Source organism: Thermobia domestica, chromosome 10, assembly GCF_964235325.1.
Source record: "Thermobia domestica chromosome 10, izTheDome1.hap1.1, whole genome shotgun sequence".
Classification (NCBI taxonomy): Eukaryota; Metazoa; Arthropoda; class Insecta; order Zygentoma; family Lepismatidae; genus Thermobia; species Thermobia domestica.
In genome coordinates, this window is record NC_137463.1 from 180,624,156 (window position 1) to 180,650,617 (window position 26,462).

A 26,462-nucleotide genomic window follows, 5' to 3' on the forward strand; every position below is an offset into this window, starting at 1 on the left:
ATGATACCTCGTTCGACATATCTTTAAAAACTAAAGAGTGCTGTTGCAAAAGATTGTTCATATGGGTCACCGTTTTCAAAATGACCACCAAGACATGGTACCTGCATCAGGTAAAACGTCCAGTATCACTAATATGAAAACACCAGAAGAAATATTCGAATAGGAAACCACAGAGGGTATTTATCATTCTATAGCTCGGGAATGTTGCAACAGTCGAAAAAATGATTAGAGAAAAAGTGCCATAATGGAAAGAAACAAATCTAACTCCTAGCTCCAACCTCGCTCCGTAAGTGAGTGAAGCGCGAAGGATCAGTGAAATTGCAAATGAGAGGCTTAGTTTTTGCAAATTGTATCTACGAAACAAAGTTGTTTGAAATGTGTTTTTATAAGAGACTAGCAGCGTTCACCCCGCTTCGCTGCGGTCACCCCGGAACGCAATAAACTTTGTTACTTAGATAATTTTTACTTTTTCGCTTTCAAGTGATATGATAAAAACCATAGAAGATTGCAGTAAATCTTAACATTATATCGCCTGTCATTTATGTTAACCCGCCCCGCTTCGCTGCGGTCATCCCGGTGCTGGCATATTGTAAAAGTGTCTGTAAAAATAAGCAAATCAATTAAAAAATTTTAAACAGAAGATTCAAGCTATTTTCCGCTGTATATCGCCTGTCATTTATGTTAACCCGCCGAGTGACACGGTCATGCGGGTTGCATATAAATACGTTTATTTTTACCTATGATGAACTAATAACAAAGGATTTGTACGTTATGGACACTTGAATGGTCAATTATCTCAAGACACTGGTAATTAAAAATTAAAGTGATATGATAAAAACCATCTAGGGTCCAAATCCTAATAACCCCCCAAAAATGAAAGAAATTGGTTCAGCCGTATTAGCGTGATGAGCGGACAAAGGATTTTGTACGTTCTCTTTTATATATATAGATAAATGTCTGTAATCGAGATATCCCCGTAAAAAGATTAAAATGGGCCATCCTATATATATATATATATATATATATATATATATATATATATATATATATATATATATATATATATATATATATATATATATATATATATATATATATATATATGTATGTATGTATGTATGTATGTATAGCCGCGGACACAGTATATGATCAAGGGAGGGGCTAAACCATGGTTAGCCGCTTTACCCAGTGTAAAGAAAGTAGGATTGAAGCCCATTTTATCCAGTGCATACCTGAGCGTTAAGGAGGGCTAAACAAGCAATGTTGCTAAAGCAAAATAAAGTTGTATTTTCTCAAATTGCGCTACGTAAAGTATTACATATTTAGTTATTTAACAAAACCACAATAGCCCATACATTATTTATGTAGCTTGCAAATCTCCAATAACTCAAATGGCATGGACGGCAAGGTATATAAAATAACAGGTAGCCCCAGTTCGCGATTAGCGTTCTGATTGGCTCCCTGTTCGTGACGTCATATGGAGGTATCGGTGAAGATTTTTTTTCGCTTGCCTGCTTGTTACACTTCGCGCTTTATTCGTAAAACTGGATTCAAAACATAATTATGATATTCCTTGTCTTTCCAAATACAAATAATGAGTTATTTCTACTCACAGATTAGACAATATAATGTAATAAATATATAAATACCGTCAATAATGATAAATTATCTATACAAATGAAAATGAATATAATGTTTACTTACTAATTCATTCTAGAGCTTTGGATCGATTTTTATAATTTTTAGTACCGTACATGAGTTGACCTGGCCCTTATTATCTTAATTAAAGGCGAATCCTAAGGGGTAGAAGGGGTTCAAAATTTGTACCTAAAATACAGTATCTCACAAACCTATTAAGTTAGAAAGATGAAATTCGGTATATAAACTCCTCTTTAAGCTTAAATAAAAACATGTCCCATTGTTTTTGAAACTTTCCGTTCTAAGGGGAAGAGGGGGCATTTTCTATTCATTGGAACAATGTTTGATTGCTAACCTCCTCGATCAACTTTAACGATTTTTGGTACTTTAATGCAACCAGACCTAACTTAGGATCTTATCATTTTTTCGTCCGGGATGAGAGGAGATAGGAAGGAGGTGACAAATAATCAGAAACAATCGAAATTGGTGTCCAGTAAATAATTTTCAGGGTCACTGAATAGTGACCACTGATACCCTTTAAAATCAAATTCATCCTCTTTGGGCGTGGGGAAGGGGTGGCATTATGGATTTTTGTCGTTGCAATTTCATTGAAACGTGAATTCTAAGGGTGGAAGGAGTTCAAATACTTTCCATAAACCAATCCTCTCAATAAGAACATTTCAGGTAGTAAAAAAATAAAGCAAACATTATTCAAAATTTCAGAGATTCCGGGTATGTAGTAACAAATTAGGTTAGGTTGTGTTAGGATAGATTAGGTTATGTTAGAAATCTTATCCACCCTAACCTAATATAACCGAATCTAGCCTAACCTCATTTGATTAGGTTAGGTTAAGGTAGGTCAGGTTAGAAATCTAACCTAACCCGTTGTATTTAGTGTGTATTAACCAAATTGTCAGAATCATTACTGCAAAATATTTCCTTTACATTACTAATATTTGTTTATTACTCAATATAACACATTTTACATTATGTATTACAGGTTATAAGTTGCACAGATACCTATAGAGTGGTATACATACATAAAAGAACCACCTTCACAGGAGAAAATTTGCAGTTATTTGTCCTACACTGTGCCCTTCGATTCATCGGAATTTAGTTTTTGTCGCTTAGCCCCCTCTCTCGGCCAGCCCTTTAATTATAAGGATATGGTAAGAGTGCACTTTGATCAGAACAAATGATTTTGTCACACGATGTGGCATTCGAGAAGGAATAAAATCAATGTGATTTGTACGTAACAGGTACGGTTCGGTTAAACAAGATTAGATTATTTTAGACTAGGTAAAGTTAGGTTAGGTTCGGTTCGTAATAGGTTCCTATGAATGTTCTGCTCAAAATGCACTTTGAGCACTTTGCTAGAATAATGTTTCAGATACTTAACAAAACTCACGAATATCATTTAAACCTAACAAGGGAACCTTCCGAAAATGATAGTTGCAATGAAACATGTGACCTATACCAATTGAAAGAGCTGTAACAGAGATGAGCATTCGCAAAAAATTAGCTGCCCATAGCAATAGGTTCAAGTAATATAAGGAGTGGAAGTTCGGGAAACAGTAAGGTTGGACAAGTGGGAAAAAGTGCAATTTCGAAAAAAAAAAAAAAAAAAAAAAAAAAAAAAAAAAGGAGCACGGCAAAATACAATGCTGACAAGTGATGTCTAGAAAGAGACTTGCCACAATAGGGAACAAATAAAGGCCACCAGTGGTGTTAACAGTGTTGCCAACTGGAATAAAAATACACGTTTTGTAAAGAGCACTATATAAATCGAGTGCATTATTCAGTGTCAACCTGTCATGTAGAACATAAGATATGACGTGTATAATCAGTGGTACAATCTAACAAAAGAAATAGAAAAAAACAGAAGTACGAAAAATACGGAAAAGACGGAGTTGGCCATAATGCGCCACATTTGACCACGAGCTGTACATATTAGAATGAACAAAAAGAGAAAGCACCAATTATGCAGGAAACCGACTTACCTAGAATCGAAAAGAAAAACGAGTTCCAAAGTTGGCAATACTGATAATGAAAATCCAGACAATTCTAATATAGTTAGGCCACTCGCTTCACAAAAAGAAAATTCCGGCAACAGGCATTAGCCTTCGCATCATTTGTGCATGCTCGTTAACATTGTGCGTGCAATTGTTCGATGAGACAATGGTCTAAGCAGAAGATACATTTGCAGTGACCACAGCGGAATACTGCCAATCCGTCACACATGGTACAATGATCGCCTGTGAATGTCTCGAAACAGTACTCTAGAGGTGTGGGAATCTTTGGTGGTCTTTTTATCACATATCCACACTTGTAGAAAGCATACATAATCAAAGGCTTGATTAAACATGCCATAAGGTGGTAATGGGTTAAGTCTTGAAGTTTCAGAAAGTTCTCGCGGGACCAAATGTTAAAGTGAGTATCTGATGACACAAGCTCTCTAACGCAGCGCTCAAAGTTCTTGTATGGTCTAAAAAATAACATCAAGTGGTTGTATCAGACCCGTACAACCAGGAGATATCAGCTCTACTTTGAAATTCGGATTGTACATGCTCGTAGAGCAAGTTGGTTTCTTTGATCGCTGTCCAAGAATCAACAAGTAGCACAACATCAGTTAGGTTTCTTTCTGCCAAACTTGGTCAAAACACGTTGGCATAAAACACGCTTAAATCACTCTTCCGCATGTTTGCGGTTGTATTTGGGAAGGCCTTAATATTCGGAAGAGTTGACAAAAAGTCAAAATGGCCGCCAAAAATATCTGCTCGGTGACAAGAACAACGTGCATATTTGGCGGCCATTTGGAAACCCGTGCTTCATATAGCAAATGTTTCTTATAGGCGGTGTTGCATCTATCCAAAGAAATATCATCCGCCCCCTGTTCGTATTTGAAATGTTGCGTTAACCCCTCGAGCCGTATGATGGGGGCCCTGGGGGACTTGCTTCTTACAAACTTTTCTTGGCCCTCGACATAAGTACATTCCTGTGCAATTGGATTTTCAACATCTCTTTTCGCTTCGCAGCAATTTGAGATCACAATGTTGGATGCCATGTTAAGACACAACATATATTTGTGGCGGCCAGTTTGAAAACCATGCTTCATATAGCAAATGTTTCCTATAGGTATTGTTGTACATTCCATGATCTATCGAAAGAGGTACCACTCGGTCCCTGTTGTCATTTGAAAGTTTGAAGTTGGCTTCTGGGGCCCTATGATGGGGATCCTGTGCGCCCTTGCCTCTTACAGACTTTTATCATCCCCTGACATTGGTACATTCCTGCACAACTGAATCCATTTCAATTTTGTTCGTTTCGCAAATCTTTCAGGTCACAACGTTTGGTGAGACACCCTGTATATTCAGACATACGACCCAACCATGACATAATACACACTACAACTATTATCGGTTCTCGGCTCAACCCAACCATTTCATGTTCCCCGACTTGACATTGTCTCAATCACTCCAGCATTGATGCATTCCGAGTGATGCCTGTTGCCGGAATTTTCTTTTTGTGAAGCGAGTGGCCTAACTATATTAGAATTGTTTGGATTTTCATGACCAGTGTTGTCAACTTTGGAACACGTTTTTCTTTTCGACTCTAGGTACGTCGGTTTCCTGCATAGTTGGTGCTTTCTTGTTTTGTTCATTCTAATGTGCACAGCTCGTGATCAAATGTGGCGCATTATGGCCAACTCCGTCTTTTCCGTTCTTCTACTTCTGTACTTCTGTTTTTTCTATTTTCTTTTGTTAGATTGTACCACTGATTATACACGTCATATGTTCTACATGACAGGTTGACACTGAATATTGCACTCGATTTATATAGTGCTCTTTACAAAACGTGTACTTTTCATTGCAGTTGGCAACACTGTTAATCCCACTGGTGGCCTTCATTTGTTCCCTATTGTGGCAAGTCTCTTTCTATACATCACTTGTCAGCATTGTATTTTACCGTGCCCCCCTTTTTTTGCGGAATTTGCACTTTTCCCCCCTTGTCCAACCTTGCTGTTTCCCGAACTTCCACTCCTTATATTTCTTGAACCTATTGCTATGGGCAGCTAATATTTTGGGAATGCTCATCTCTGTTACAGCTCTTTCAATTGGCATAGGTCACATCTTTCACTGCAACTATCATTTTCGGAAGGTTCCCTTGTAAGAATATATGAGAGTATACATTTATATTCTCGTTGGTACCCCCTTCCACTTCGCTTTACGTACATAAACTTCTTAAGCTTCAGGCCCTCAGAAACAAATGTTATAAAAGTAAAATTAATTATTGTTGTTACACACCTGTTTTTCAACTTGACTAGTGTCTAGTTTATTTTTCCCCATGCCAGTTTGTTATCAATAATGAAGGAACAACGTCAGATCTTAAACACTACTTTTGCAGGAAACTTAGAAGCTCGTTTTTTCAAACTCTTTGATAATCCTCTGGTGAAAAGTGAGCAGAACATTCGTGCGTTATCCACATTAAAAGTGTTCTTTCGCTTACAGCGGGAAATCAATCTTCTTCGAAGTTCATCATTTTTAGGGAATCGATGGAACATTATTTCATTTGTACTGCTTCCTATGTTATAAAAATGAGCTACTGCACAAGTAAGATAACTTTTCCCCATCTTGAAACAGTAGTGTTATTGTTTATGCAGAATTTCACATATTTTGAAAAATACCGCGATACCTTCACGTGACGTCACCGACCGCAAAGTATCCTGGGAAAAATGAGAGCAGAAAAGCTATGCCGAGAGTTCCCTGCATTTGACGGTGCAATGCGCAACTCAACTGTACCTCAGCGTCAAAGACTATGATCATGGTATAATATATTTCGAATGAAGGAAGGAACAAAGTTACAAGAAACGGAAAATTTAAATGTTTCTAAAGATTTTACTTCGAAAACGCGCTGACATATCACGTCTCATCATGCAGATGCTTCCAAAAGACTTATGCTTCCAATGCTTATAACGCCATTTACAACAATTGTTATTTCAAATCGTTTCAGAGATACCAAACACATTGGTAGTGATTGTTATACTGCTTAAAATGACGCATTTTTATTAAATTTTTATAATGATTATTGCTTTCCTTTGCTTCTATAACATTACAACAGTTTTTGGTGGTTTTAATTACAAGTCACAGTTACATTATTTTAAGCAGTGTTGCCCACTTAAATAGATAGCTAAATGTTATTCTAAATATGTGCAAATAACGTAGTTAAACTGCAAAATATTTTAAAATTACTCGTAATTTGTTTTATGGTGCAAGAATGCTTTCAAGAGACGATGTTTTTCATAGTATTTGGCTACTTATAATGTTAATGTTTAAATCTTCGTTCCTAAATGCAAATTGTAATTGAGATTAAATGTAACTGATACATTTTCAGTAACACTAGTTGTTCTGCTTAAGCCTTAGGCCTGGTGTACACTTTAGATTAAGATCGTGCTTAATTAAAAGTTCTAATTGCACTCTAATTACATTTCACTTGCTTTAGTTTGACCACCGATCACCCCAAACTCGATCGATACCATATAGCTATATGCAATTATTCAAGAACTTACAGTTAGTAATACACAGTGTTCACTTTTGTTTTGTTTTGTTTTAGTTTAACGTCCCACAGTTATGCTAGGGCGGCTACAGGAGACGTGGAGCTAATGATTATAGTGGAATCCGAACCACTTCGGTCGTTCAACTTTACCCCTACCGGAAATCGAACTTGGGACCACGCGAACCGAAATCAAGAGTTCTAGCCGCTAGAACAAATGGAGGTCCTCACATTGTGTTGATTGAAATCATTCAGTCAGTGTTGTCAGATCCGATTATTAAAAAGTATTGTGTCTGTACTCCGAAAGTAGCGAATTCGAACTATTTGTAGCCCAAATATACAGAAATGAATACTGATGGTGCTAATGAAATAATTTAATATGAGCTGGAAAGTGTGCTGGACGTATTGCAAGAAGAAATTATGATCGACGGACGACAACAATTCTAGACTGGATACCACGAGACAAAAACAGCCTAGGAAACCTCAGCATACAAGAAGGTGTGACGAAATCAAGAGCCACTGGAGGAGTAACTTGGAAAAGAATTGCCCATTAGATAGTTGTGGAGAAGACTTGGAAAGACCTTCATCCAGCAATGGATTGATAATGGTTGATTATGATGATGGTGATATTTTATTATATCTGGACCTCGGAGGTAAACTAAACCAAGTCATAATTTCGTAATTTTACAGAAGCGAAAAACTGGTTCCTCAACTAAGACTAAATATATAACTTTTACTAGGTAAGGTAGGGTAACAATGGATCCAAAATTTAATGAAAATCATAGAGCGAAAAAAGTATTTTTGACTATTCAATCCATCATGTTGCAGCAAAACTACGAAAATTAATACAAAAGAAAACTAGAAAGTTAAGAATCACTTGTTTTGGCGAGTGAGAAACAATAGATACAGATAACTCGAATTACCTATATACTTATATAATATGTATATATTATAAAATTTCAACGTAATAAACGCAAGATTAGTTTTCTCGAATAAAGATTGCATGCACCGTTGAGAGCTCAAGAATAAGATTAATCTATGTTACGGCACTGGATATGTGCTTACGTAATGCATTACGACCTTATGAACTAGTATAAGAACAGAATGCACTTAAAATGAGACGCGAACTATGCGAAACATCGGACTTTGAATCTAACTTGTTTTGTGATCCAACTCGAGACCTCACATAGCAAAGATGAGTGTAGTAGCTCCCACCACAAGGTTCAGGACGTTCGTGTTATAAAGTGTCAATTAAACACGGAGATGTGAAACGGTAATAAAGCATTTCATAAATTTCAAACAAATACGTATATTGTAGTAATACTTTACCCTATTTGTTAAGATAATGAACGTTATATTCTGTTTTTAAAATTATAGTCAAAGCAGAATGTATTGAATAATGAGAAATTCTAAAGTTTCAATTTCAGTACGATTAAATACATTCGTGCTGCTATGTGTTGCGTTATCCGTTAGGAGGTATTGAACAATTCTGATTCAAAGGAAGGAAATAAACTACTGTATAGTACTGGAGTTAATTTAATAGAGTTTAATTGTATAGGCAGTTCTAAGGCTAGATGAGACAAAGTCTATTGCTGAAAGTGAAATATGGGTTCTATTAGGGTTTTAGGGTGATATAAACACTGATCATTGAACTTGGAATAAAAACAGCACTAGCAAATTAGCTATGAAGAGGTACACCATAACATAATTCTAAGTCAAAATGAAAGGAAAAAAATAAGCGGAAACGACAGACTGTACGAGAATAATGCTTTCACTATTTTAATTTCACACTATTTATCTCGAGACTTTCGAGACGAGACCGAGATTTGGTACTCGAGACCGAGACCGAGATCGAGACAAGCATCTGTCGACCGAGACGAGACCGAGACTGATTTTTTACTCGAGACGAGACCGAGACCGTTATTCATAAACCGAGACGAGACCGAGACTGTACAAAGTCTCGTCTCGTCTCGTCTCGATACCATCCCTAGTTACTGACACCGAGGTTCACATCACTACTTCCTTTGTACCTTTTTTGTGAATTGTCATCTGCCTTCGTGAATGGCTTCTTTGGTTCCCTGATTGGGAGCCCACGAAACACACGAGAATCAGCGAGCTCTGGTAGTATACATTTCATATACGTAAAACCATCGCAGTTTTGGCACAAGGTCATTGAGGAAGTCTTCATTACGTTCTATTGTTATAATGTCATAATTTTCATTCTGATTACTAGGTATCTCACTTGCTACAGGGATGAACACGAAAAGATCACACTTCTTCATTCCAGCACAAAGCATTTGCTGTTGAATTTGGTAGTAGTACGTGTGATTTTTTGGGAGAAAAAAATTTTCATTCTTGCGTAGCCAGAAGGATTTTATTTTTTCGTAAGCTTCAGCGATACTTTCGCAAAATTGTGCACTGTAAGGGCACTTTATTTCCAAGAGATATGGTTCTCCTTCATCTGGATAAACGACACCATCAGGACTTGCCCCTAGGAAGGGGTTTTGTTTGTCTATGAATAGGCCACAAGGAATAACTGAGATTCCTAGAACCTGTTCATATTTTCTTCGTGCTATAGTCTCGTGTGCTTTCCCCCAATTTGTCGCAACAGTGTTATATTCCTTAGGATACACCAGGTCCTTCACTATCTTTGCACAACTAGTGTTTTGTTTTCTGGAAGCAATCCTTTTTGCATTTGATGCAGTAATCCGGGTTTTTCTTTCCTCAAACCAAGTCTCAGTTAGGCTTTGATCACGTGTTTGTTCCTCAATTATCTTGATTCTTTCACTACTGACTGCCACCTTCCGTTCATAATAGTCCTTACAGGGCCGGATCTGACACGCCGAGTTTTTTTATACAGCCCGCGAAATTGGCCGTTATTAAATTATCCGATAATTATTTCTTCTGAAAATGTCATATATTACCTTTTACAGCCCGTGACGACAGTAAGATTTCTGTGATTCGGCCCATCCCTGTTCCTACTTGCAAATGCCTGATTTATAGCATTTACGCTATTAGTAAGCGCTACTGAGGTCAATAAGAGTTGAATTATATTTTTGCGAGGGGCGCATTGTTATAGCATGTTTTCTAACGCACAAAGGGATGTTCTGAATGGGGGCAGGTATGTGTATGTTTAGCCAATAGAGCCATTTGTATCTTCGTGGCTTTGCACTCTAACTCCAAATAATAATAATAATAATAATAATAATAATAATAATAATAATAATAATAATAATAATAATAATAATAATAATAATAATAATAATAATAATAATAATATAACTTTTGCCTCCTGAAAATAACCAGATGGTAAAGTTATAGTCGATACATTTTTGGAATTCGAAGGCATTTTAGAATGCTTGTCTATCATCTGGCTATCAGAAATAATTGATCACCATTTTCTCTACATACCTATAATTTCCTTACAGGGTAGAAACACCTCCTCGGAAGAGTGAGAGAAAAAAAAGAGAGAGAAAGTGGCCGAACTTGGGCTATTGAACGTGAGGACAGGATGTTTACATTCGCACATTGACACCTGCTGTGAAAACGGTCCCTTCATATCTCTCGGGACGAAAACAGAAGAAAAGGGTGGGCGCGGATGCCTTACCCTCGTCAAACTTCTTGACAGGTGGACTTTAATACTTATATTAAAATACTATTTTTTAATTGGCGTATCAGATATGGTTGTGATTAAAACTATTAGAGTCGTTTCTTCTCAAGGAATAAAACAAAAAAAAAAAAAAAAGTTGATCTTTCTACCATAATTGGTTCCAAAGTTAGACATATTATAATTTGTATAAAAAGAAACTAATTTATTTATTTTTTAATAATTTATTTCTGCTAAACTAGCACACAAATATACAATTTAAGTATTTCAACTTGTTAAAAACTTTGTAGAATGCTGCAAAATTTTTCTTTCCCATTAGAGATACCTAGTTCCTTAGAAACTGAGGAAATTCGGTAGCCATGTTCTCCCCATAAGGTCCAATATAAAAATTTTTGTGCCGAGAAAAGGTAGATCATCCCGTTAAGTCGTCTTGAAATCATGGCCTGATTACACTGGAAAACGAAAGCCATGAGAAATGTAAGCTAAACAATACCGTAATATGGAATACTTTTAGTGTTGCTCACGAAAAGGGACACGGCTTGCATCTCGTCTCGTCTCGATAGCGAGACCACAAGAGACTTTTTTATAGCAAGCACAGCTCAGCTCGCTTCAACTGAGAAGATGGCTCCAGTCGGCTCACTTGGGGTGAACCATCGGCTCGAGCTGGCTTGGTAGGGATGAGCCATTTGCGCGGTTCGGCTCAACTGAGCCGAGGCTCTAGCCGAATCGGTTGGGTGAGCTGTTGGCTCGGCTTACTTCTCGGTTCGGGAGGATAGTGAATGAGCTGTGAGCCGAGCTGCTCGAGACGTTGACAATTCTAAACCCGGGCCGAGCAGTTTTGAAGATATTTGGTCAGTGTCCTCTAACTTTTAACAGTGTTTGGCTCGAGCTCGAATACTCAACCTAGACCCTCAACCCAAATTCAGAAGCTCGTGAACAATGTCTTTGACTCCTAGACTTCACGACTACCGAGGTTGGCAATCAACTAGTTTTTAGTATTCACCTCCTATCTTTCGTTTTATATGCAGCGTTGTTAAAATAATAATAATAATAATAATAATAATAATAATAATAATAATAATAATAATAATAATAATAATAATAATAATAATAATAATAATAATAATAGTAATAGCGGTAGTAATAGTAGTACGGAAAATTTAAGTCATAATTTTTTTCACATTTTTAAAGTTTCGGACCTAAAAGTAACGCGTTAGTTTCGAAGTAAAGTAACAGTTACTTTTTTGGGGCAAGTAACGCGTTACTAACGCGTTACATTTTAAGAGAAAGTAAAGTAACTTGTAACGCGTTACATTTTTACAAGTAACTTACCCAACACTGGTTCAAAGTGTGCTATGATTAATTTTTTGCGTTGCATTTTGCTCAGCAATTTTTGCGAAGGTCAGTACGGAATAAGTCCAATGAAGAAGATGATTATGTAGAACAGTGCTGTCCAAATGGCGGCCCGCTAAACCATTTTCTGCGGCCCACAAAGCTCTTAGGATTTACGATTGTTATTACTGATATTATTTTCTTATTTATATTTATTCATTCTTTTAATGTTTCTACTCTTCTTTCGAAACAAAACATCCATTTAGCGATTTTGTACAACAAAAAGGTGCGGGAATCCATGCAACACCTTTCCTTTAATTTTGGAGTTCGGTCGGAAAAGAGTGTCAGTGATTGATAGTAGTTATTTGTGTAAATTGCATTTTCCACCATGGAAATTGTGAAGAATCGCTTCAGAAGCTACCTTGGAGATTCTTCTCTTTTACATATCTTGCAGGCAGGAGCGTCATTTCAGATTTGCGTGGGAGGGAGGGGGCAAAACCCCTTGATATAAGTAAAATTTCGCGTATTTCACTGATTTACTACTATTTTATTGATAAAATATATAGAAATCTCAAACTCAGGGGGCAATTCCCCCTCCCTTTCCCCCCCTAAATGACGCCCCTGCTTGCGGGTCTTGTAAACGCTACTAGTCACCCATATTTGTTACACTGAATAGGTACACATATTTCAAATGCATTTTTATGTTTTTCTTTTCTAGCGTATTATTATTATTATTATTATTATTATTATTATTATTATTATTATTATTATTATTATTAATAATAATAATAATAATAATAATATTAATATTATTATAAGCTGCGGCCCTTCACTTTGCTGGTAAAGACGGTTATGGCCCTCAGGTTAAAGCTGGGTATTTTTGGTGTTGGTGGGAAATTTCTGTTCTCAAACGTGAGGAAACTAGAACTGCACATACTTGGGGGTGTTGCACTTATTCTAATACCACAGACTGAGTGCGGGTACTGCGTGTGTGATTTCTACACATATGTTGCAGTGATAATAAAAGAAAATGATACCTTATTTTAAAAAGGAAATTGTACATATGGAGGTAAATTCATTATATTCGTATATGAAAACCTATGGATATCCTGAATGACATTAATGCCTGCTGTTGATTAAATGCAGGATGTTGATATTGAAGAACCGATTTGTTTTGTCAAATTTGTTAGTTTTATAAAATAAAAAGTGAATATTTAGACATTTCTGAACTTCATTGCTTATGTTCATATCATTCTGCTTCAGAAATTTTTCGAGGATTGTATGCGTAGATACGTCGATACATAGGTCTGCCTTCGTGGACAATCAATACTGCAGATGTGGCATTTCTTCGGTTGCTTGTAAAAATAAAACTAACCCTATCTTTCTCAACCAGTAGTGAAATAAACATGAAGTCTTATCTAAAGATATATTGTTGAATGTTGGGAATAGTCACTTACTTGGATGTGTGTGTATTTGCGTATAGATACGAGTCAGAAGTGCAAGGCTGATTTCGCAGTGAATGTTGCAATTATAAAACACCTCCTGGGAGGTGATCAAGAAGATTAGCAATGTTGTTAATGGTCTCAACATGTAGTTAACACAAGATCCTTCGTCTCTCTCTAATAGAATAAGCGTATGTAATTAACTTGACTGAATACTCAAACCTGTAATGTTAATGTAATTCTTGAGATACGTAAAGCGACTACTTGAAATGAAAGGATTAAAAATCGATTCTCAGTCAATTCACATATTTGCTTACTTTGCATTAGAGTTCCATGCCTTCGCACGGTTTGATGGCTTTTTTTCTCCACTATCATGCCGAATGAATGCTAGGTTCTTTCGTCAATGGTAGGTGAAACAGTTCATCCTAAAGTTCTTTAGTGTACGCAGTAAGAGAACATGAGTGACAATTCATAAATACACTTTCCATTTTCTTACAGATGTAAAGAACAATCAGTATAGTTTCCTGCTGAAGTGTGTCACTGGGATCAGAGTGGTGGTGTATTCTGCGTAATCAGGAAACTAGACTGGGTCTGTAATAAATAAATAAATAAATGGAATCAGCTTCGGCTTATTCAAAGCAGGAACCTCCTTTGTCTACACACCTTTTTACGATCCAGTGCATCATGGACAGACTACTGGAAGTGAGGGCATTACTCGCGCAGACGGTTTTACCAAATTTTCACGTTAGGTTAGGACTTCGTATTTTTTTTAGCAGAGCATGCATTAAATGAAGAGCTCCATTACTACTTGCAGTTTGACTTGAGGAGGGCTCAGTATAAAAACAGAGTGGCCATTTGGCATAAAAACTACAGTGCATAAGACACGAACCAATTTGGGCTAATGTTTAGCAAACGGGGTCCAGAAGTACGTGAAAAGACTAAATTTACGGGAGAAATGGAAGTACTTATATCTAATATAACCGAACCAAATCTAACCTAATATTAACAGAAATAAGCGAAGTTCTATAATTTTTTTCGGAAATTATGCTGTACACCTACACTAATATAATCTAACATAAACTAACCTACCTACCCGAAAATAACCTAACCTAATGTGAACAGAAACTACCGGGATTGTAACTTTTTTTTTTTTTTAGAAAAAATGGATCCCGTCTGCTAAACATTGTTCCTAACTTGTGCTAGGTGGCTTCTAAAAGTTAGTCAGAGGAGGAGCGCAGCAGGGGATGTGATCCATAGGGAGCAGGGGCGGGGGATATACAGAAAAACGAGGGTAGTGCAAGAGCACAATCACACACAAAATACTCACTCAAAATTGAGGCATTTATTCCGAAGTTGGGCGTCCGCTTTCGCCAGATTTTTTCGCTGTTTTCTCTTTTCCATATTTTCTGCAATTTGTTATTAGGTTCCTTAATCCGTGCTCTTCACAAACTTTTAAAAGATTTTGCTCGTTATCAACGTATTGCTTCATAAATGTTAAAACTTAGTTCATTGCCCTTGTACATTCGCCATGTTGATATCATAAATGCTCGTTTCTTTCCTACAATGCAACTGTTCAGTTACCTTGCGCCAAGTAGTTCCCTCCGCTCGCCGTATAGTCCCATGTTTATAACCGCTTATATATAACAAATAAACAGATTTTTCGAGACTCATATATTATCAAGCACACAAACGATCAAATTATCCATATCCTTCCTGTAAATTTGAAAAATTTTGCTGCAAACGGATGCCCAACTTTGGAACTTAACCCAAAATTGATATCAATATGCTGTGCACTGACAATATTTGCTTATATGCAAACTCTCAATCCTTCAAAAATGTTTCACATTGTAATTTACTATTGATTTTCTATTTGGTAGAACCGTCTCCTCGAGTGAACCCGAAATGAGATACTTTGGTGAAAAGAAAGTAGTCACCGGGGACAAGTCTGGGGAGCACGTGAGCTGCGGTAACAAACCTTTTTATGAGAGGAGGGGTACTTACGAACAAGTATTATGTTCCTGCGTTAAGGAATCGGACACGAAAGTTGCACACAACTTCCATTCCTTTGAATTGTCCTTTAATATTTGGTGAACAGTTTCCTTATTCACCACCATGAGGCTTGATATTACTAGCATTTCGACAATTGAAAATATACATGGAACTTCGTCAATCATTTCAGTTGTTCTGATACATGTGGTTAGAGTGTCATCTTCCATAGACTCCCAGCACTGATTTTTTTTTTTTTTTCTTTCAGCAACACGGCAACTAAACAGGCAATTATTCTCATAAACCATTTTCAAGATTTCGAACTTTCCGTTGGAGTTCTCTCTAAGCGTACTAGAACTCTATATTCACCCTTGTTCCATTGTGGAAACAATGAAGAGACAGCACAACACCAGTCTATACACTTAGCCGCCCCGTCTCACACCGCACTGTCGACCAATTAAGTAAGAACTTTTTGTATGTACTCCCAAAGTTACACGCAAGAATCACCAATATGCAAAACATCCGTGCCAAAGCTAATTTCGCAGAAAAAAAAATAGTTTTGTTTCCTAATTACCGAATTTCCTAGTTACCTTAATTCCGAACTATTTCTGACTCATTATAAACATAATAATAAAACGGACTTTATTATACGTGTATTTGTCCCGTGAAAGATTTTAAGTACCCTTCTGAGTGTAGATTCGTCGAGTACTCTTCCTCTTGTCGTCAGTGAGTTGCAGGCTTTTAGAATAAAATTAATTATTTGTTTCTAATAGGCCCTCCTGGAATTTTATGAGTTTTATTAAGGTGTTCGGTTTTTCTTTGTATATTTACTCCGAGAAATACAGATCTCAAGAACTTGAATGGATCACCATCAATTTTGAGCAAGTTGTAGACAGTAAAAGGTTAGGAATTAAATTTGTTATTGCAGGTGATCCCAGGTGGACAATTAAAAAAAAAAAAAAAAAAGTCCGTTTCCCATGTATTTCTATGGGAGTAATTATGGATATCGTCCTTGCTGGATAGGCTACCCACAGTGCTCATGAAGTTAGCGGGAGATTATAATGCTCAAGATGCAAAATACTAAATTGTCCTTGAAATAAAACGCTAAAATGAAACTGACTTACTTTCTACTCTACAAATGTAAAGGCGTAAATATTTTCTATTGTAAAGTATTTATCCACTCTACTGAAGTTTTAATTTGGAGATGAGGAGCGAAGGGAAATGCAAAATTTCGTATTTGATGTTTCACATTATATACAGTATGAGAAACCCAGCTCCTTCACGTGTGTACACTACGAGACTCTCAATTACTTTTAAGACTTTTACTCAGTGCCATTTGCTGTTACGCAGAAAAACTACGATTTCATCCGTTGCTTTGAGTGTGTATTTTCACCACACCAGAACATGAGTGTATGCTTAAACGGCCCCGTTTGATGACCGGTTCTGAAGTTGACCCTTGCTCAACCACTGTTTTTGCACATTTGGATTTCGGGGGAGGGCGAGGGGAATCTCGTCACAGGTGATAATTCGTTTCGAGAAACGCACGTCATACGGAATCCGCACCAATTGTCGGCACATGTCCACTTTTCTCTGGGCTGAGCTAGGGTCAACTTGTATGTTATAATGCAGCAGCTCCTGATGGTTTTCCCGACTTCATGAAAGCAACGCATTACAGTACATTGGAACGTGGCGAGTTGCTTTTGTAATCGTCGGGTGCTGGTAGGTGAACTTTCTTCAACCTCAGAATCTATTATCCTCGGGCAGCCGGACCTTTTCTGATCTTCGACATGTTTACAATGTGCACGAAGTTTCTGGAACCAGTGAATTAAAGGAATAGAGAATCCAAAAGTAAACCAGCATTGATTTTCTTTTTCTTGAATACGAAATAGTTTAAAATGAAATTATGAGAAGTGAGATGAGTTATAAAACTCGGCGTTCGTAGATGCAGAGAAGTCCGTAGGTCTCCCTTATTTGCGAAAATTCTCCCGCGGAGGTGATTGTCGAGGGAATGAGACAGGTGGTAATCTGGTAGCACAAGGTTCGGTGAGTTCGATTCCAGGTGGGATCACTCGGTCGAAAAAGTGTAAGACGCTTTTTCAGGCCAGCCACCCTAAATGAGGTCTTCCTCATTCACACCAGGCAAATGCCGGGGTGGTACCTAACTTATAGGTCCCAGGCCGCTTCCTTCCTTCCCCCATCCTTTGTTGCTTCTCTTTCCCGGATAGTGTGCTCGCCGAGGGACGTCATCCCTCAAAACGTGAAGGGCGAAATGGCCTTAGATGCCGAAAGCCCAGAAATTTAAATCCTAACCTAACAAGGTCCGGTTAATATGGTGCATGACACTATCTCCCAGCCAAGTTGCTGAAGGGTCTTCTTTGCCACATGTGACTAGGAACAGCACATCCTTGCGATCCATCAATCTCGGCTCCTGTCGCAATGCACAGTGCACCCTGTGCAACTGCTGAGAGTAGAAGTCAGAAGTGATTGTCTGATCAGGAGGAAGGAGCTGGTAATGCACCACTTGCCGACAATTCCACCATACAGAGAGCATAACCTTTCGTGGGTGCAGAGGTGATCTTGAGATGTGAGGAAAGGGTCACGTGGTGGCAACGAAAGTCTAGTGCGCTTGGGAGTGTCATAGAGGACTCACTTTCCGTCACCAGTGAGCATGCGATCAAAAATGAGTGTGTTCAGGTGCCGAGTGAGCACGTCAACAGGCAGTCACTCGTTCCTTGTTGGCTGCCACAATATGTGGGGTATCCACTTTCTTAACTTGCATGACTTCCTTTCCCATGCGGATACCCAGCGGACACATGGTATCTTCCTGCAAGTTCATCACACGTTAGACCACTGTTCTCCTCGATGGCTGTTTTCAAGGCGTCGTCATCCAATACATGTGGTTGTCCATTTCGAGGTTCATCCGAAAGGCTCACATCTTCCGTACTGAATCTCTTTACCCAATGCCTGGAGATGTGTTTGTTCATGGCATTCTTCTCAAATGTCTGGTATATGCGGCAGCTGAGAGGCCCATCGTAAAGCCATACAACAAAAACACACTCGAACAAGCTGCTTCGATACCTCCATCTCTCTTCGGCACAGGATGAGCTATAACTGCTGTGTTGCGGAGCGTGCCTGTATTACTAAAGTTCGATGATCAGACTAACTTCCGATAGTTTGTCTGACACGTGCGTCATTTCGTTTCCTCTTTGTGAGCGCATGATTAATGGGACTTCAGAAACTTCAAAAACTTTTTTGCTTACATTGTATAAAACAATCCTTACAGCAGTACAACTGAAGTACTACTTATAATACTTGTAGTATAATATTTGATAAGTTGGAGAAATAACTGATTTTGTATCACTCCAACTCTTCTATAGATGAGAATTTATTTATTTACAATGAGTGAAGGAACACATGATTAACGGAGCACCGACCGCAGGAGTGGAAGAATATATAGCTGTTAAGAGAGCGGACTGAGTAGAGTAGTGATTAACGGATTGTACGGTAAACCAGATACTTAACTTCGAATCGAGGTCCATTCGTGTATATTATTATTCGTTGAGTATCACTTGTATTTAATATCGCTTAAAATGCGTATAATATTAAAATAGTGTAATTTAAATTCATTATTAGTGTCTTTGGGAGAATTTAACAACAAAATACTGATGAGCATTTGCTTGACTACAGCAAGTGGTACGGTACCATGTATTAACAAATTGAATTTATTATTTGTAACGTGGTTATCTATATTAATGCAAATAAATAACACTTGTGATACGAATATGTGACAAATTTATAAGGAAGGATATTAAAAAATACAGGTTGATATAAAAGAAATGACAATAAAAAATCTTATGTATTCTGTACTGTTTGTGCATTAAAAGCATAGGACTTCCGTGTTATTATAAATCAAAATTGTATACTCATACCAAGAAATTGTTAAATTATTTTTCTCAGTATATTTGAGAAGATTTTTCTTCTTGATACATAGAAGTTCGTATGTAAGCATCCAATAGTTGTGAGAGGTTTTCTTACTTTTCTTGTACCATTCTATTCCAATTTTGTCATTCATCATGCTTAAGTGCTGGTTCTTTTCTTTGTAGACTTGAATATCGTAAAAGGAGGATTTAAACTAGGAAAAACAAGATGGAAGATTTACTTTCTCAAATCGTAAAAGATGCGTCCAGTAGTAAATTATCTGCTCTTCGGCAGGCATCTCAAGATGCATATCGTAAGTATATCACAAAATATTTCGGTACTATGGTTAGTTCTCTCTTTCTCTCTCTCTGCCTAGAGAAAAATGTGTTAATTCAACATGTAATTCCTTTAGAATCAAGGACTTAACTTAGTTAATTTTTGGATAATTTCAATAGAAGGCTTCTGCTTTCCTCATTGGTAATAATGAAACTTCCGCTAGTAATCACCTCACGTCTTGTAGTACTAACTTCTTGAGATTTAAAGGTAACATTCTGATACGTAAAGACGAGTACCAGCTTATACGAACGAAGAAAGTAAAATTGTATCAGCAAGGTGAGTATCTTTGACAGTAACAACAGTTCACTACAATAAGTTGCATTAGTCTCTTAATAAAAGCTGTAAGGAAATTTCAAGGGATGTATCATATGAATTATTCTTTCTAAAAAGTTCAGTTGGATAATTTGTTATTTTTGTGAAACTGCAAAATGAAACAAAATCTTAAAAAAGAAAATAACAAAGGTGGAAAGTAAAAGAGGGAGAGCGAAGGGGAATAACTTTGCCGAATCTCACCCTCCTCCTCAAAATTGTTTCATAGACCAACCCGTGAGAAAAATTAGCTCAATTGAATAACATTAAGTGATGCTCCAAGCAACCTCAAATTTTGAATGCATTTACAGTCTGCTTGGAAAGACAATTGTAAGTTAATAAACATATATATTATGAAGGTAATAACTATTAAACGATGAGATAAGTTGGAAATAACGTCATGTGTGTTTGTGGTGAAGAACTACTCCAAAACTGTCATATGCACCCTTCCTATTAAAAAGAAAATTGTATCTGAATCCAAGATGGCCGACATAATGGATGCGGTTTTATATCCATTATTTCTAGCCAAGATATGGTGTCTCTTTAGCCGTTCCAAACGTACCAAGCACCTTCGCATAATATTGTATATTATAAACGCATTCGAAGTGTAGGATCACGTAAGGCATCATTTAATATTATAGAATTGAGCTAATTTGTCTTATGGGTTACTTTGGTCTCATATGGAACCATTTTAGAGTTGTGACTCGAAAAATATTCGGAAGTCAAAAATAAGGACCACTCTAAGATATATGTAGTATAAATGTACACTGAGTATGCAATATCCTGAAGATTATATTATAAAATTTTAATTTGTACTATCGTTTTTGTTGTAGAATTTTTGGAGTCGCAGCAAGGGTTATTACGAAACCAGCCCTATGAACTACGAAGCAAATGCTTTTATGCGTTCCAGTTGGCTTTGGAAACGAAGAGGAGCAAATTCGTTAATTATGGAATAACAGGTCTTCAGGTAAATTCACTTTCTTCTGTTTGTTAATACTACTATTTTCATCTTTCATTTGATTTTTTTTAAAAATCAGTCATAAGGATATATCGTTCGCAATCGACGGAACTCTTTCGATCTTGACCAAAATTGTCATGGCGGTAGACCTTGACGAGATTAATACACATGTGAGATGTTATGATGTGGAGGCCATTAGTTCCCGAGCAATTGACCATCAAAGTTAAATTAAGGTTTTGTGGAACATTATGTATCACTTGTTATCAATGAAAGTAATTCAACCTTGACCTAAGGTGATAGACCATGAGACTCTTAGCATGCATGTGACATACATAATATGGTATGTAGATCTTTGGTTCCCAAGTTATTAGCGATCAGACTTCGGTTTGAACTCACTGAAATCGAGAAATTTTACTAAAACAGAATTGATTGAACTCATTCGATCTTGAGTGTTCCGATAGACCTGCACGAGCCTAGTACACATGCGAACTTAGCATGAGATATTATAGTGCACAGACCTTTGGCTTCTGAGTTATTCACCAGCAAAACGGGTTTGAACTCAGTAATATCATTAAAAAAAAATCACTAAAACGGTATTGATGGAACTCATCCAATCTTCGCCAAAATTTGCGTCGTGGTAGAGCTTGACGGGATTAGTGTGCATATGAAATATTATGGTCTGTAGACCCTTGGTTCCTGAGTTATTGTCTGTCATAGTTGGGATTTGATCTTTTTAATAACACCAAACTTAGACTATATAACTATGTAGTCCAGAACCAAAAGTCTGCACAACATAATTCATATGCCCACTAAGCTCATCAAAACCTACGACTATTTTAGATATGGTGAAGTGGAGACCGTTTGCGCTTGAGCTATGTGCTATCCCAGTTGGAGTTCAGCTGTAGTCAGATTTTCGGGGAAAAAATAAAGAAATCACTATACGCGATCGATAGAACTCATCTGAGTGAAACCATATCTATGGCCATTCTTTGCGCGAAAATAATAACTTTTTGGAAAGTATCTGAACCCCTTGCCCCTTACGGTGCACAGTTCAGTGAAAGCATAATGATGAAAAAATGTCACCCTTTCTCATCCCAACCCTCACTCCCTCTCACCTCCTACACCGACAGGCAATGAATTTGGACTTAAACGGAATCAGTAATGTTACTATTCATGTCAGTAATCCCGAAAACTATGGATGGGATACTAATATTGGTCGTCTTCGAGTATTTTAACATGTCACCCCTTTTCACCCCTCCCCATATACCGATAATATGATAAAAACTTAAATCAGACCATGAACCACTTATGCACTAAAATGGAAATTTCAGAAACGTTGGGATATGTTTCTTTACTTTTAATGAAGAGTTTATACCGAATTTCATCTTTCTAACTTCACCAGCTCGTGATGTACAGTATATTTGACACATTTTAAACCTCCTCTACTCCCTTCGAAAAAACTAGTGTGATAAAAATCTAAGTTAGGCCATTATCCACTCATGTACCAAAAATAATAAAAATCGATCAAGCGGTCTAGAAGAAGTTGGCCGTCAAACATGTTTACATTTCACTTTTATACTAGTATATATATATATAGTAGAGTAAGTTAATTTCAAAGCAAATTTTCAGTCAAGCTATAATAATTTCAGATACTTTTGTTGTTATTTTTTGTACTTCATCGTTTTCCTAGCTAGATATACAGATGGTGATCAGATAAATGGAAACACCTGTAGTTGGCAACACGTCAGATGTATGGGTTGGCAGTGGTGTCGTGGCGCCCGCAGCGCCGGACCGCTGGTAGTGGTGTGTTAGGTCGGTCTCCATACTACGTCAGGCGCAGTGGAATAGCAGTGTCCAGTGGCTGCAGCAGACGGAGGTAGTGTAAAATGGGAGACCTCTCAGATATTCAAAGAGGGCAAATTGTTGGTGCGCGGTTATGTGGAGTGAGTGTGACGGAAGTGGCTACTGTCTTAAGTGTGTCGCGTGGGACAGTGTCGAAGGTGATGACGGCCTACACAACACACAGGAAAACCACATCGGCGAAGCGAAACAGTGGGCGGAAAAAAATCATGAGTGACAGGTCACGCCGGGTATTAAAGCGCATTGTCACGCAGAACCGTCGTGCCACTGCGGAGCAAGTGCCAGAGAACTCAATCAGCACCTCCCCCACCCTGTTTCGACAATCACAGTCCGTCGCGAATTACATGACATGAACTTATGGGGTCGTGTTGCACGTTCCAAACCTCTCATCAGGGACCATAACACTTTCGCACGCCGCAAATGGTGCCGCGACCATGCAACTTGTACCGTTGAGGACTGGAAACGTGTGATATGGTCGGATGAATCATCCTTCACCCTATTCCCAACCACGGGCCGTGTTTATGTGTGGAGAACGCCCAAAGAAGCTTATGATCTGCAGTGTCTCCGCCAAACTGTGAAACATGGCGGCGGCTCGGTGATGCTGTGGGCCGCCATATCATGGTTTTCATTGGGTCCTGTGGTCACATTTAGCGGACGAATCACTGCAAACGATTATGTCGCAATTTTAGGAGACCACTTGCATCCTATGGTCCGGATGTTCCCGGACAATGACGCCATCTTCCAGGATGATAATGCACCCATTCACACAGCTGGCGTTGTTGCAGCGTGATTTGAGAAACATGGGGATGAAGTTCAACACCTCCCCTGGCCCGCCCAATCCCCAGATCTCAACATAATTGAACATCTGTGGTCCGTCTTGGAAACACGACTCCGGCGACAATTTCCACCTCCATCCTCTCTCACAGAACTGGCCGATGCCCTGCACGAGAAATGGTGTAAAATTCCACTTCCTACCATTCACGACCTCTATGCCTCCATCCCACGTCGCATCAAGGCTGTTCTGAAAGGAAAGGCGGCCCGACACCATATTAATCTGGTAAGTTGCAATTTCGTTCAGGTGTTTCCATTTTTCTGATCACCATCTGTATATTGTTTAAGAATTCTGATGTTAATTTCTATACAACCAGAACTCTGGCATTGAATCTTCTGTTGTGATATAACTGAATTTCATAACTGGTACTGGAGATTATTTCACCTTTTATGCTCGACAACTCAGAAATTGAGTTATACAATCCAAGATTCTCCTCATAGAGCTGATTTGTGGCTATATGGTTGTTATACGCGCCTTTCGCGCGGAAGATCCAGGTTCGATTCCCGATAGTAGTCTATGTGGTTAAAATAGAATGTTGAGCAGTAGATTCACGTCTCATGTAGCTGTGGTGCTGCAATAGACATTAAACTTCATTACCTAACAAACATTTTCTTATTACACACACTGAAGGATCTAACGCTAAAGAGGATGAGACCTAGAATAAGAAAATATACAGATGGTGATCAGAAAAATGGAAACGCATGTAGTTGGCAACACGTCAGATGTATGGGTTGGCAGTGTTGTCGTGGCGCCGGACCGCTGGTGGTGATGTGTTAGGTCGGTCTCCATTCTACGTCAGGCGCAGTGGAACAGCAGTGTCCAGTGGCTGCAGCAGACGGAGGTAGTGTAAAATGGGAGACCTCTCAGATATTCAAAGAGGGCAAATTGTTGGTGCGCGGTTATGTGGAGTGAGTGTGACGGCAGTGGCTACTGTGTTAGGTGTGTCGCGTGGGACAATGTCGAAGGTGATGACGGTCTACACAACACACGGGAAAACCACATCGGGGAAGCGAAACAGTGGGCGGAAGAAAATCATGAGTGACAGGTCACGCCGGGTATTAAAGCGCATTGTCACGCAGAACCGTCGTGCCACTGCGGAGCAAGTGACGGAGGAACTCAATCAGCACCTCCCCCACCCTGTTTCGACAACCACAGTCCGCCGCGAATTACATGACATGAACTTACGGGGTCGTGTTGTACGGGCCAAACCGCTCATCAGGGACCATAACGCTTTCGCACGCCGCAAATGGTGCCGCGACCATGCAACTTGTACCGTTGAGGACTGGAAACGTGTGATATGGTCGGATGAATCATCCTTCACCCTATTCCCAACCACGGGCCGTGTTTATGTGTGGAGAACGCCCAAAGAAGCTTATGATCTGCAGTGTCTCCTCCCAACTGTGAAACATGGCGGTAGCTCGGTGATGCTGTGGGCCGCCATATAATGTTTTTCATTGGGCCCTGTGGTCACACTTAGCGGACAAATCACTGCAAACGATTATGTCGGAATTTTAGGAGACCACTTGCATCCTATGGTCCGGATGTTGTTCCCGGACAATGACGCCATCTTCCAGGATGATAATGCACCCATTCACACAGCTGGCGTTGTTGCAGCGTGGTTTGAGGAACATCAGGATGACGTTCAACACCTCCCCTGGCCCGCCCAATCCCCAGATCTCAACATAATTGAACATCTGTGGTCCGTCTTGGAAACACAACTCCGGCAACGATTTCCACCTCCATCCTCTCTCACAGAACTGGCCGATGCCCTGCACGAGAAATGGTGTAAAATTCCACTTCCTACCATTCACGACCTCTATGCCTCCATCCCACGTCGCATCAAGGCTGTTCTGAAGGCGAAAGGTGGCCTGACACCATATTAATCTGGTAAGTTGAAATTTCGTTCAGGTGTTTCCATTTTTCTGATCACCATCTGTATATAATGTACTGTTATAAGTATCGTTGTTTTTGAAGTCTAGGGGTTCTTTTCAGCACCGAAGCTATAATAGACGTGGATTTACAGTTTAAGGTGGGAAGGGAACTACCATAATGCGTTAAATGCTCTCCCTCTGGGAACCAAAGCACCACAGGCGCGCGGTTAGTCTCAAAACCAGCAAGGAGGACTGTGCAGAAGAGAGGACTGGGTAGCATAGTGGTTAACTTTTCAGCACGGTCTCCCAAGTCTCATTAAATTCTCGCTAATAGAGGAATTGATGTGATACGAAATCGGTTATTTTTCCCTTTTGTCATGATTTATTGTTGACCATTGTATTGACAATAATGTTATATTGTAATAACATGTAATAATTGGGCGATGCTAACAGACCAACTCTTTGGAGATCACAGACTTACCTAATTTTTTCACAATGCATTAGAAAAGAAATGAGTGGATGGCCGACGAAGAAACTTCGCAGTTGGCTGTTTTGCTGCTGATTTGTTGTTCGAAAGTGGGTAAAAAATTAGTGAAGTCAGGGAAAATTTTCTTAGAAGTGGAATAGTGACACGGATATGAAACAATGTGGTTTACCATTATACTTGCAGGGATCGTGAGTAGTACGCATACATGCTTTCTACACTCATAGTTCTATCCCTGATGGAATCCTATGTTTGGATCCTACATTAAACTATAGATTCTCTTTCAAAGCCTTTGTGAAGGAAACAATCGGACAAAAATAAGTATTAAGCAATCAATAT

General features: G+C 38.5%; 1 protein-coding gene across 3 annotated transcripts in view; it reads left to right on the top strand.

Moving 5' to 3' along the window:
• The first annotated feature begins 13,007 nt into the window (after window positions 1-13,007).
• LOC145662862 (brefeldin A-inhibited guanine nucleotide-exchange protein 3) overlaps window positions 13,008-26,462 on the top strand; it is a 266,740-nt gene continuing 253,285 nt past the window's right edge. Inside the window, exons 1-3 of one of the 3 annotated variants that reach the window (XM_081728801.1) lie at window positions 13,008-13,196; window positions 19,659-19,786; window positions 20,952-21,085. In XM_081728801.1, the coding sequence (XP_081584927.1) occupies window positions 19,702-19,786; window positions 20,952-21,085 (219 nt within the window). In that variant the 5' untranslated portion in view covers window positions 13,008-13,196; window positions 19,659-19,701. The other 2 variants (XM_081728803.1, XM_081728802.1) reach the window with 2 other exon arrangements.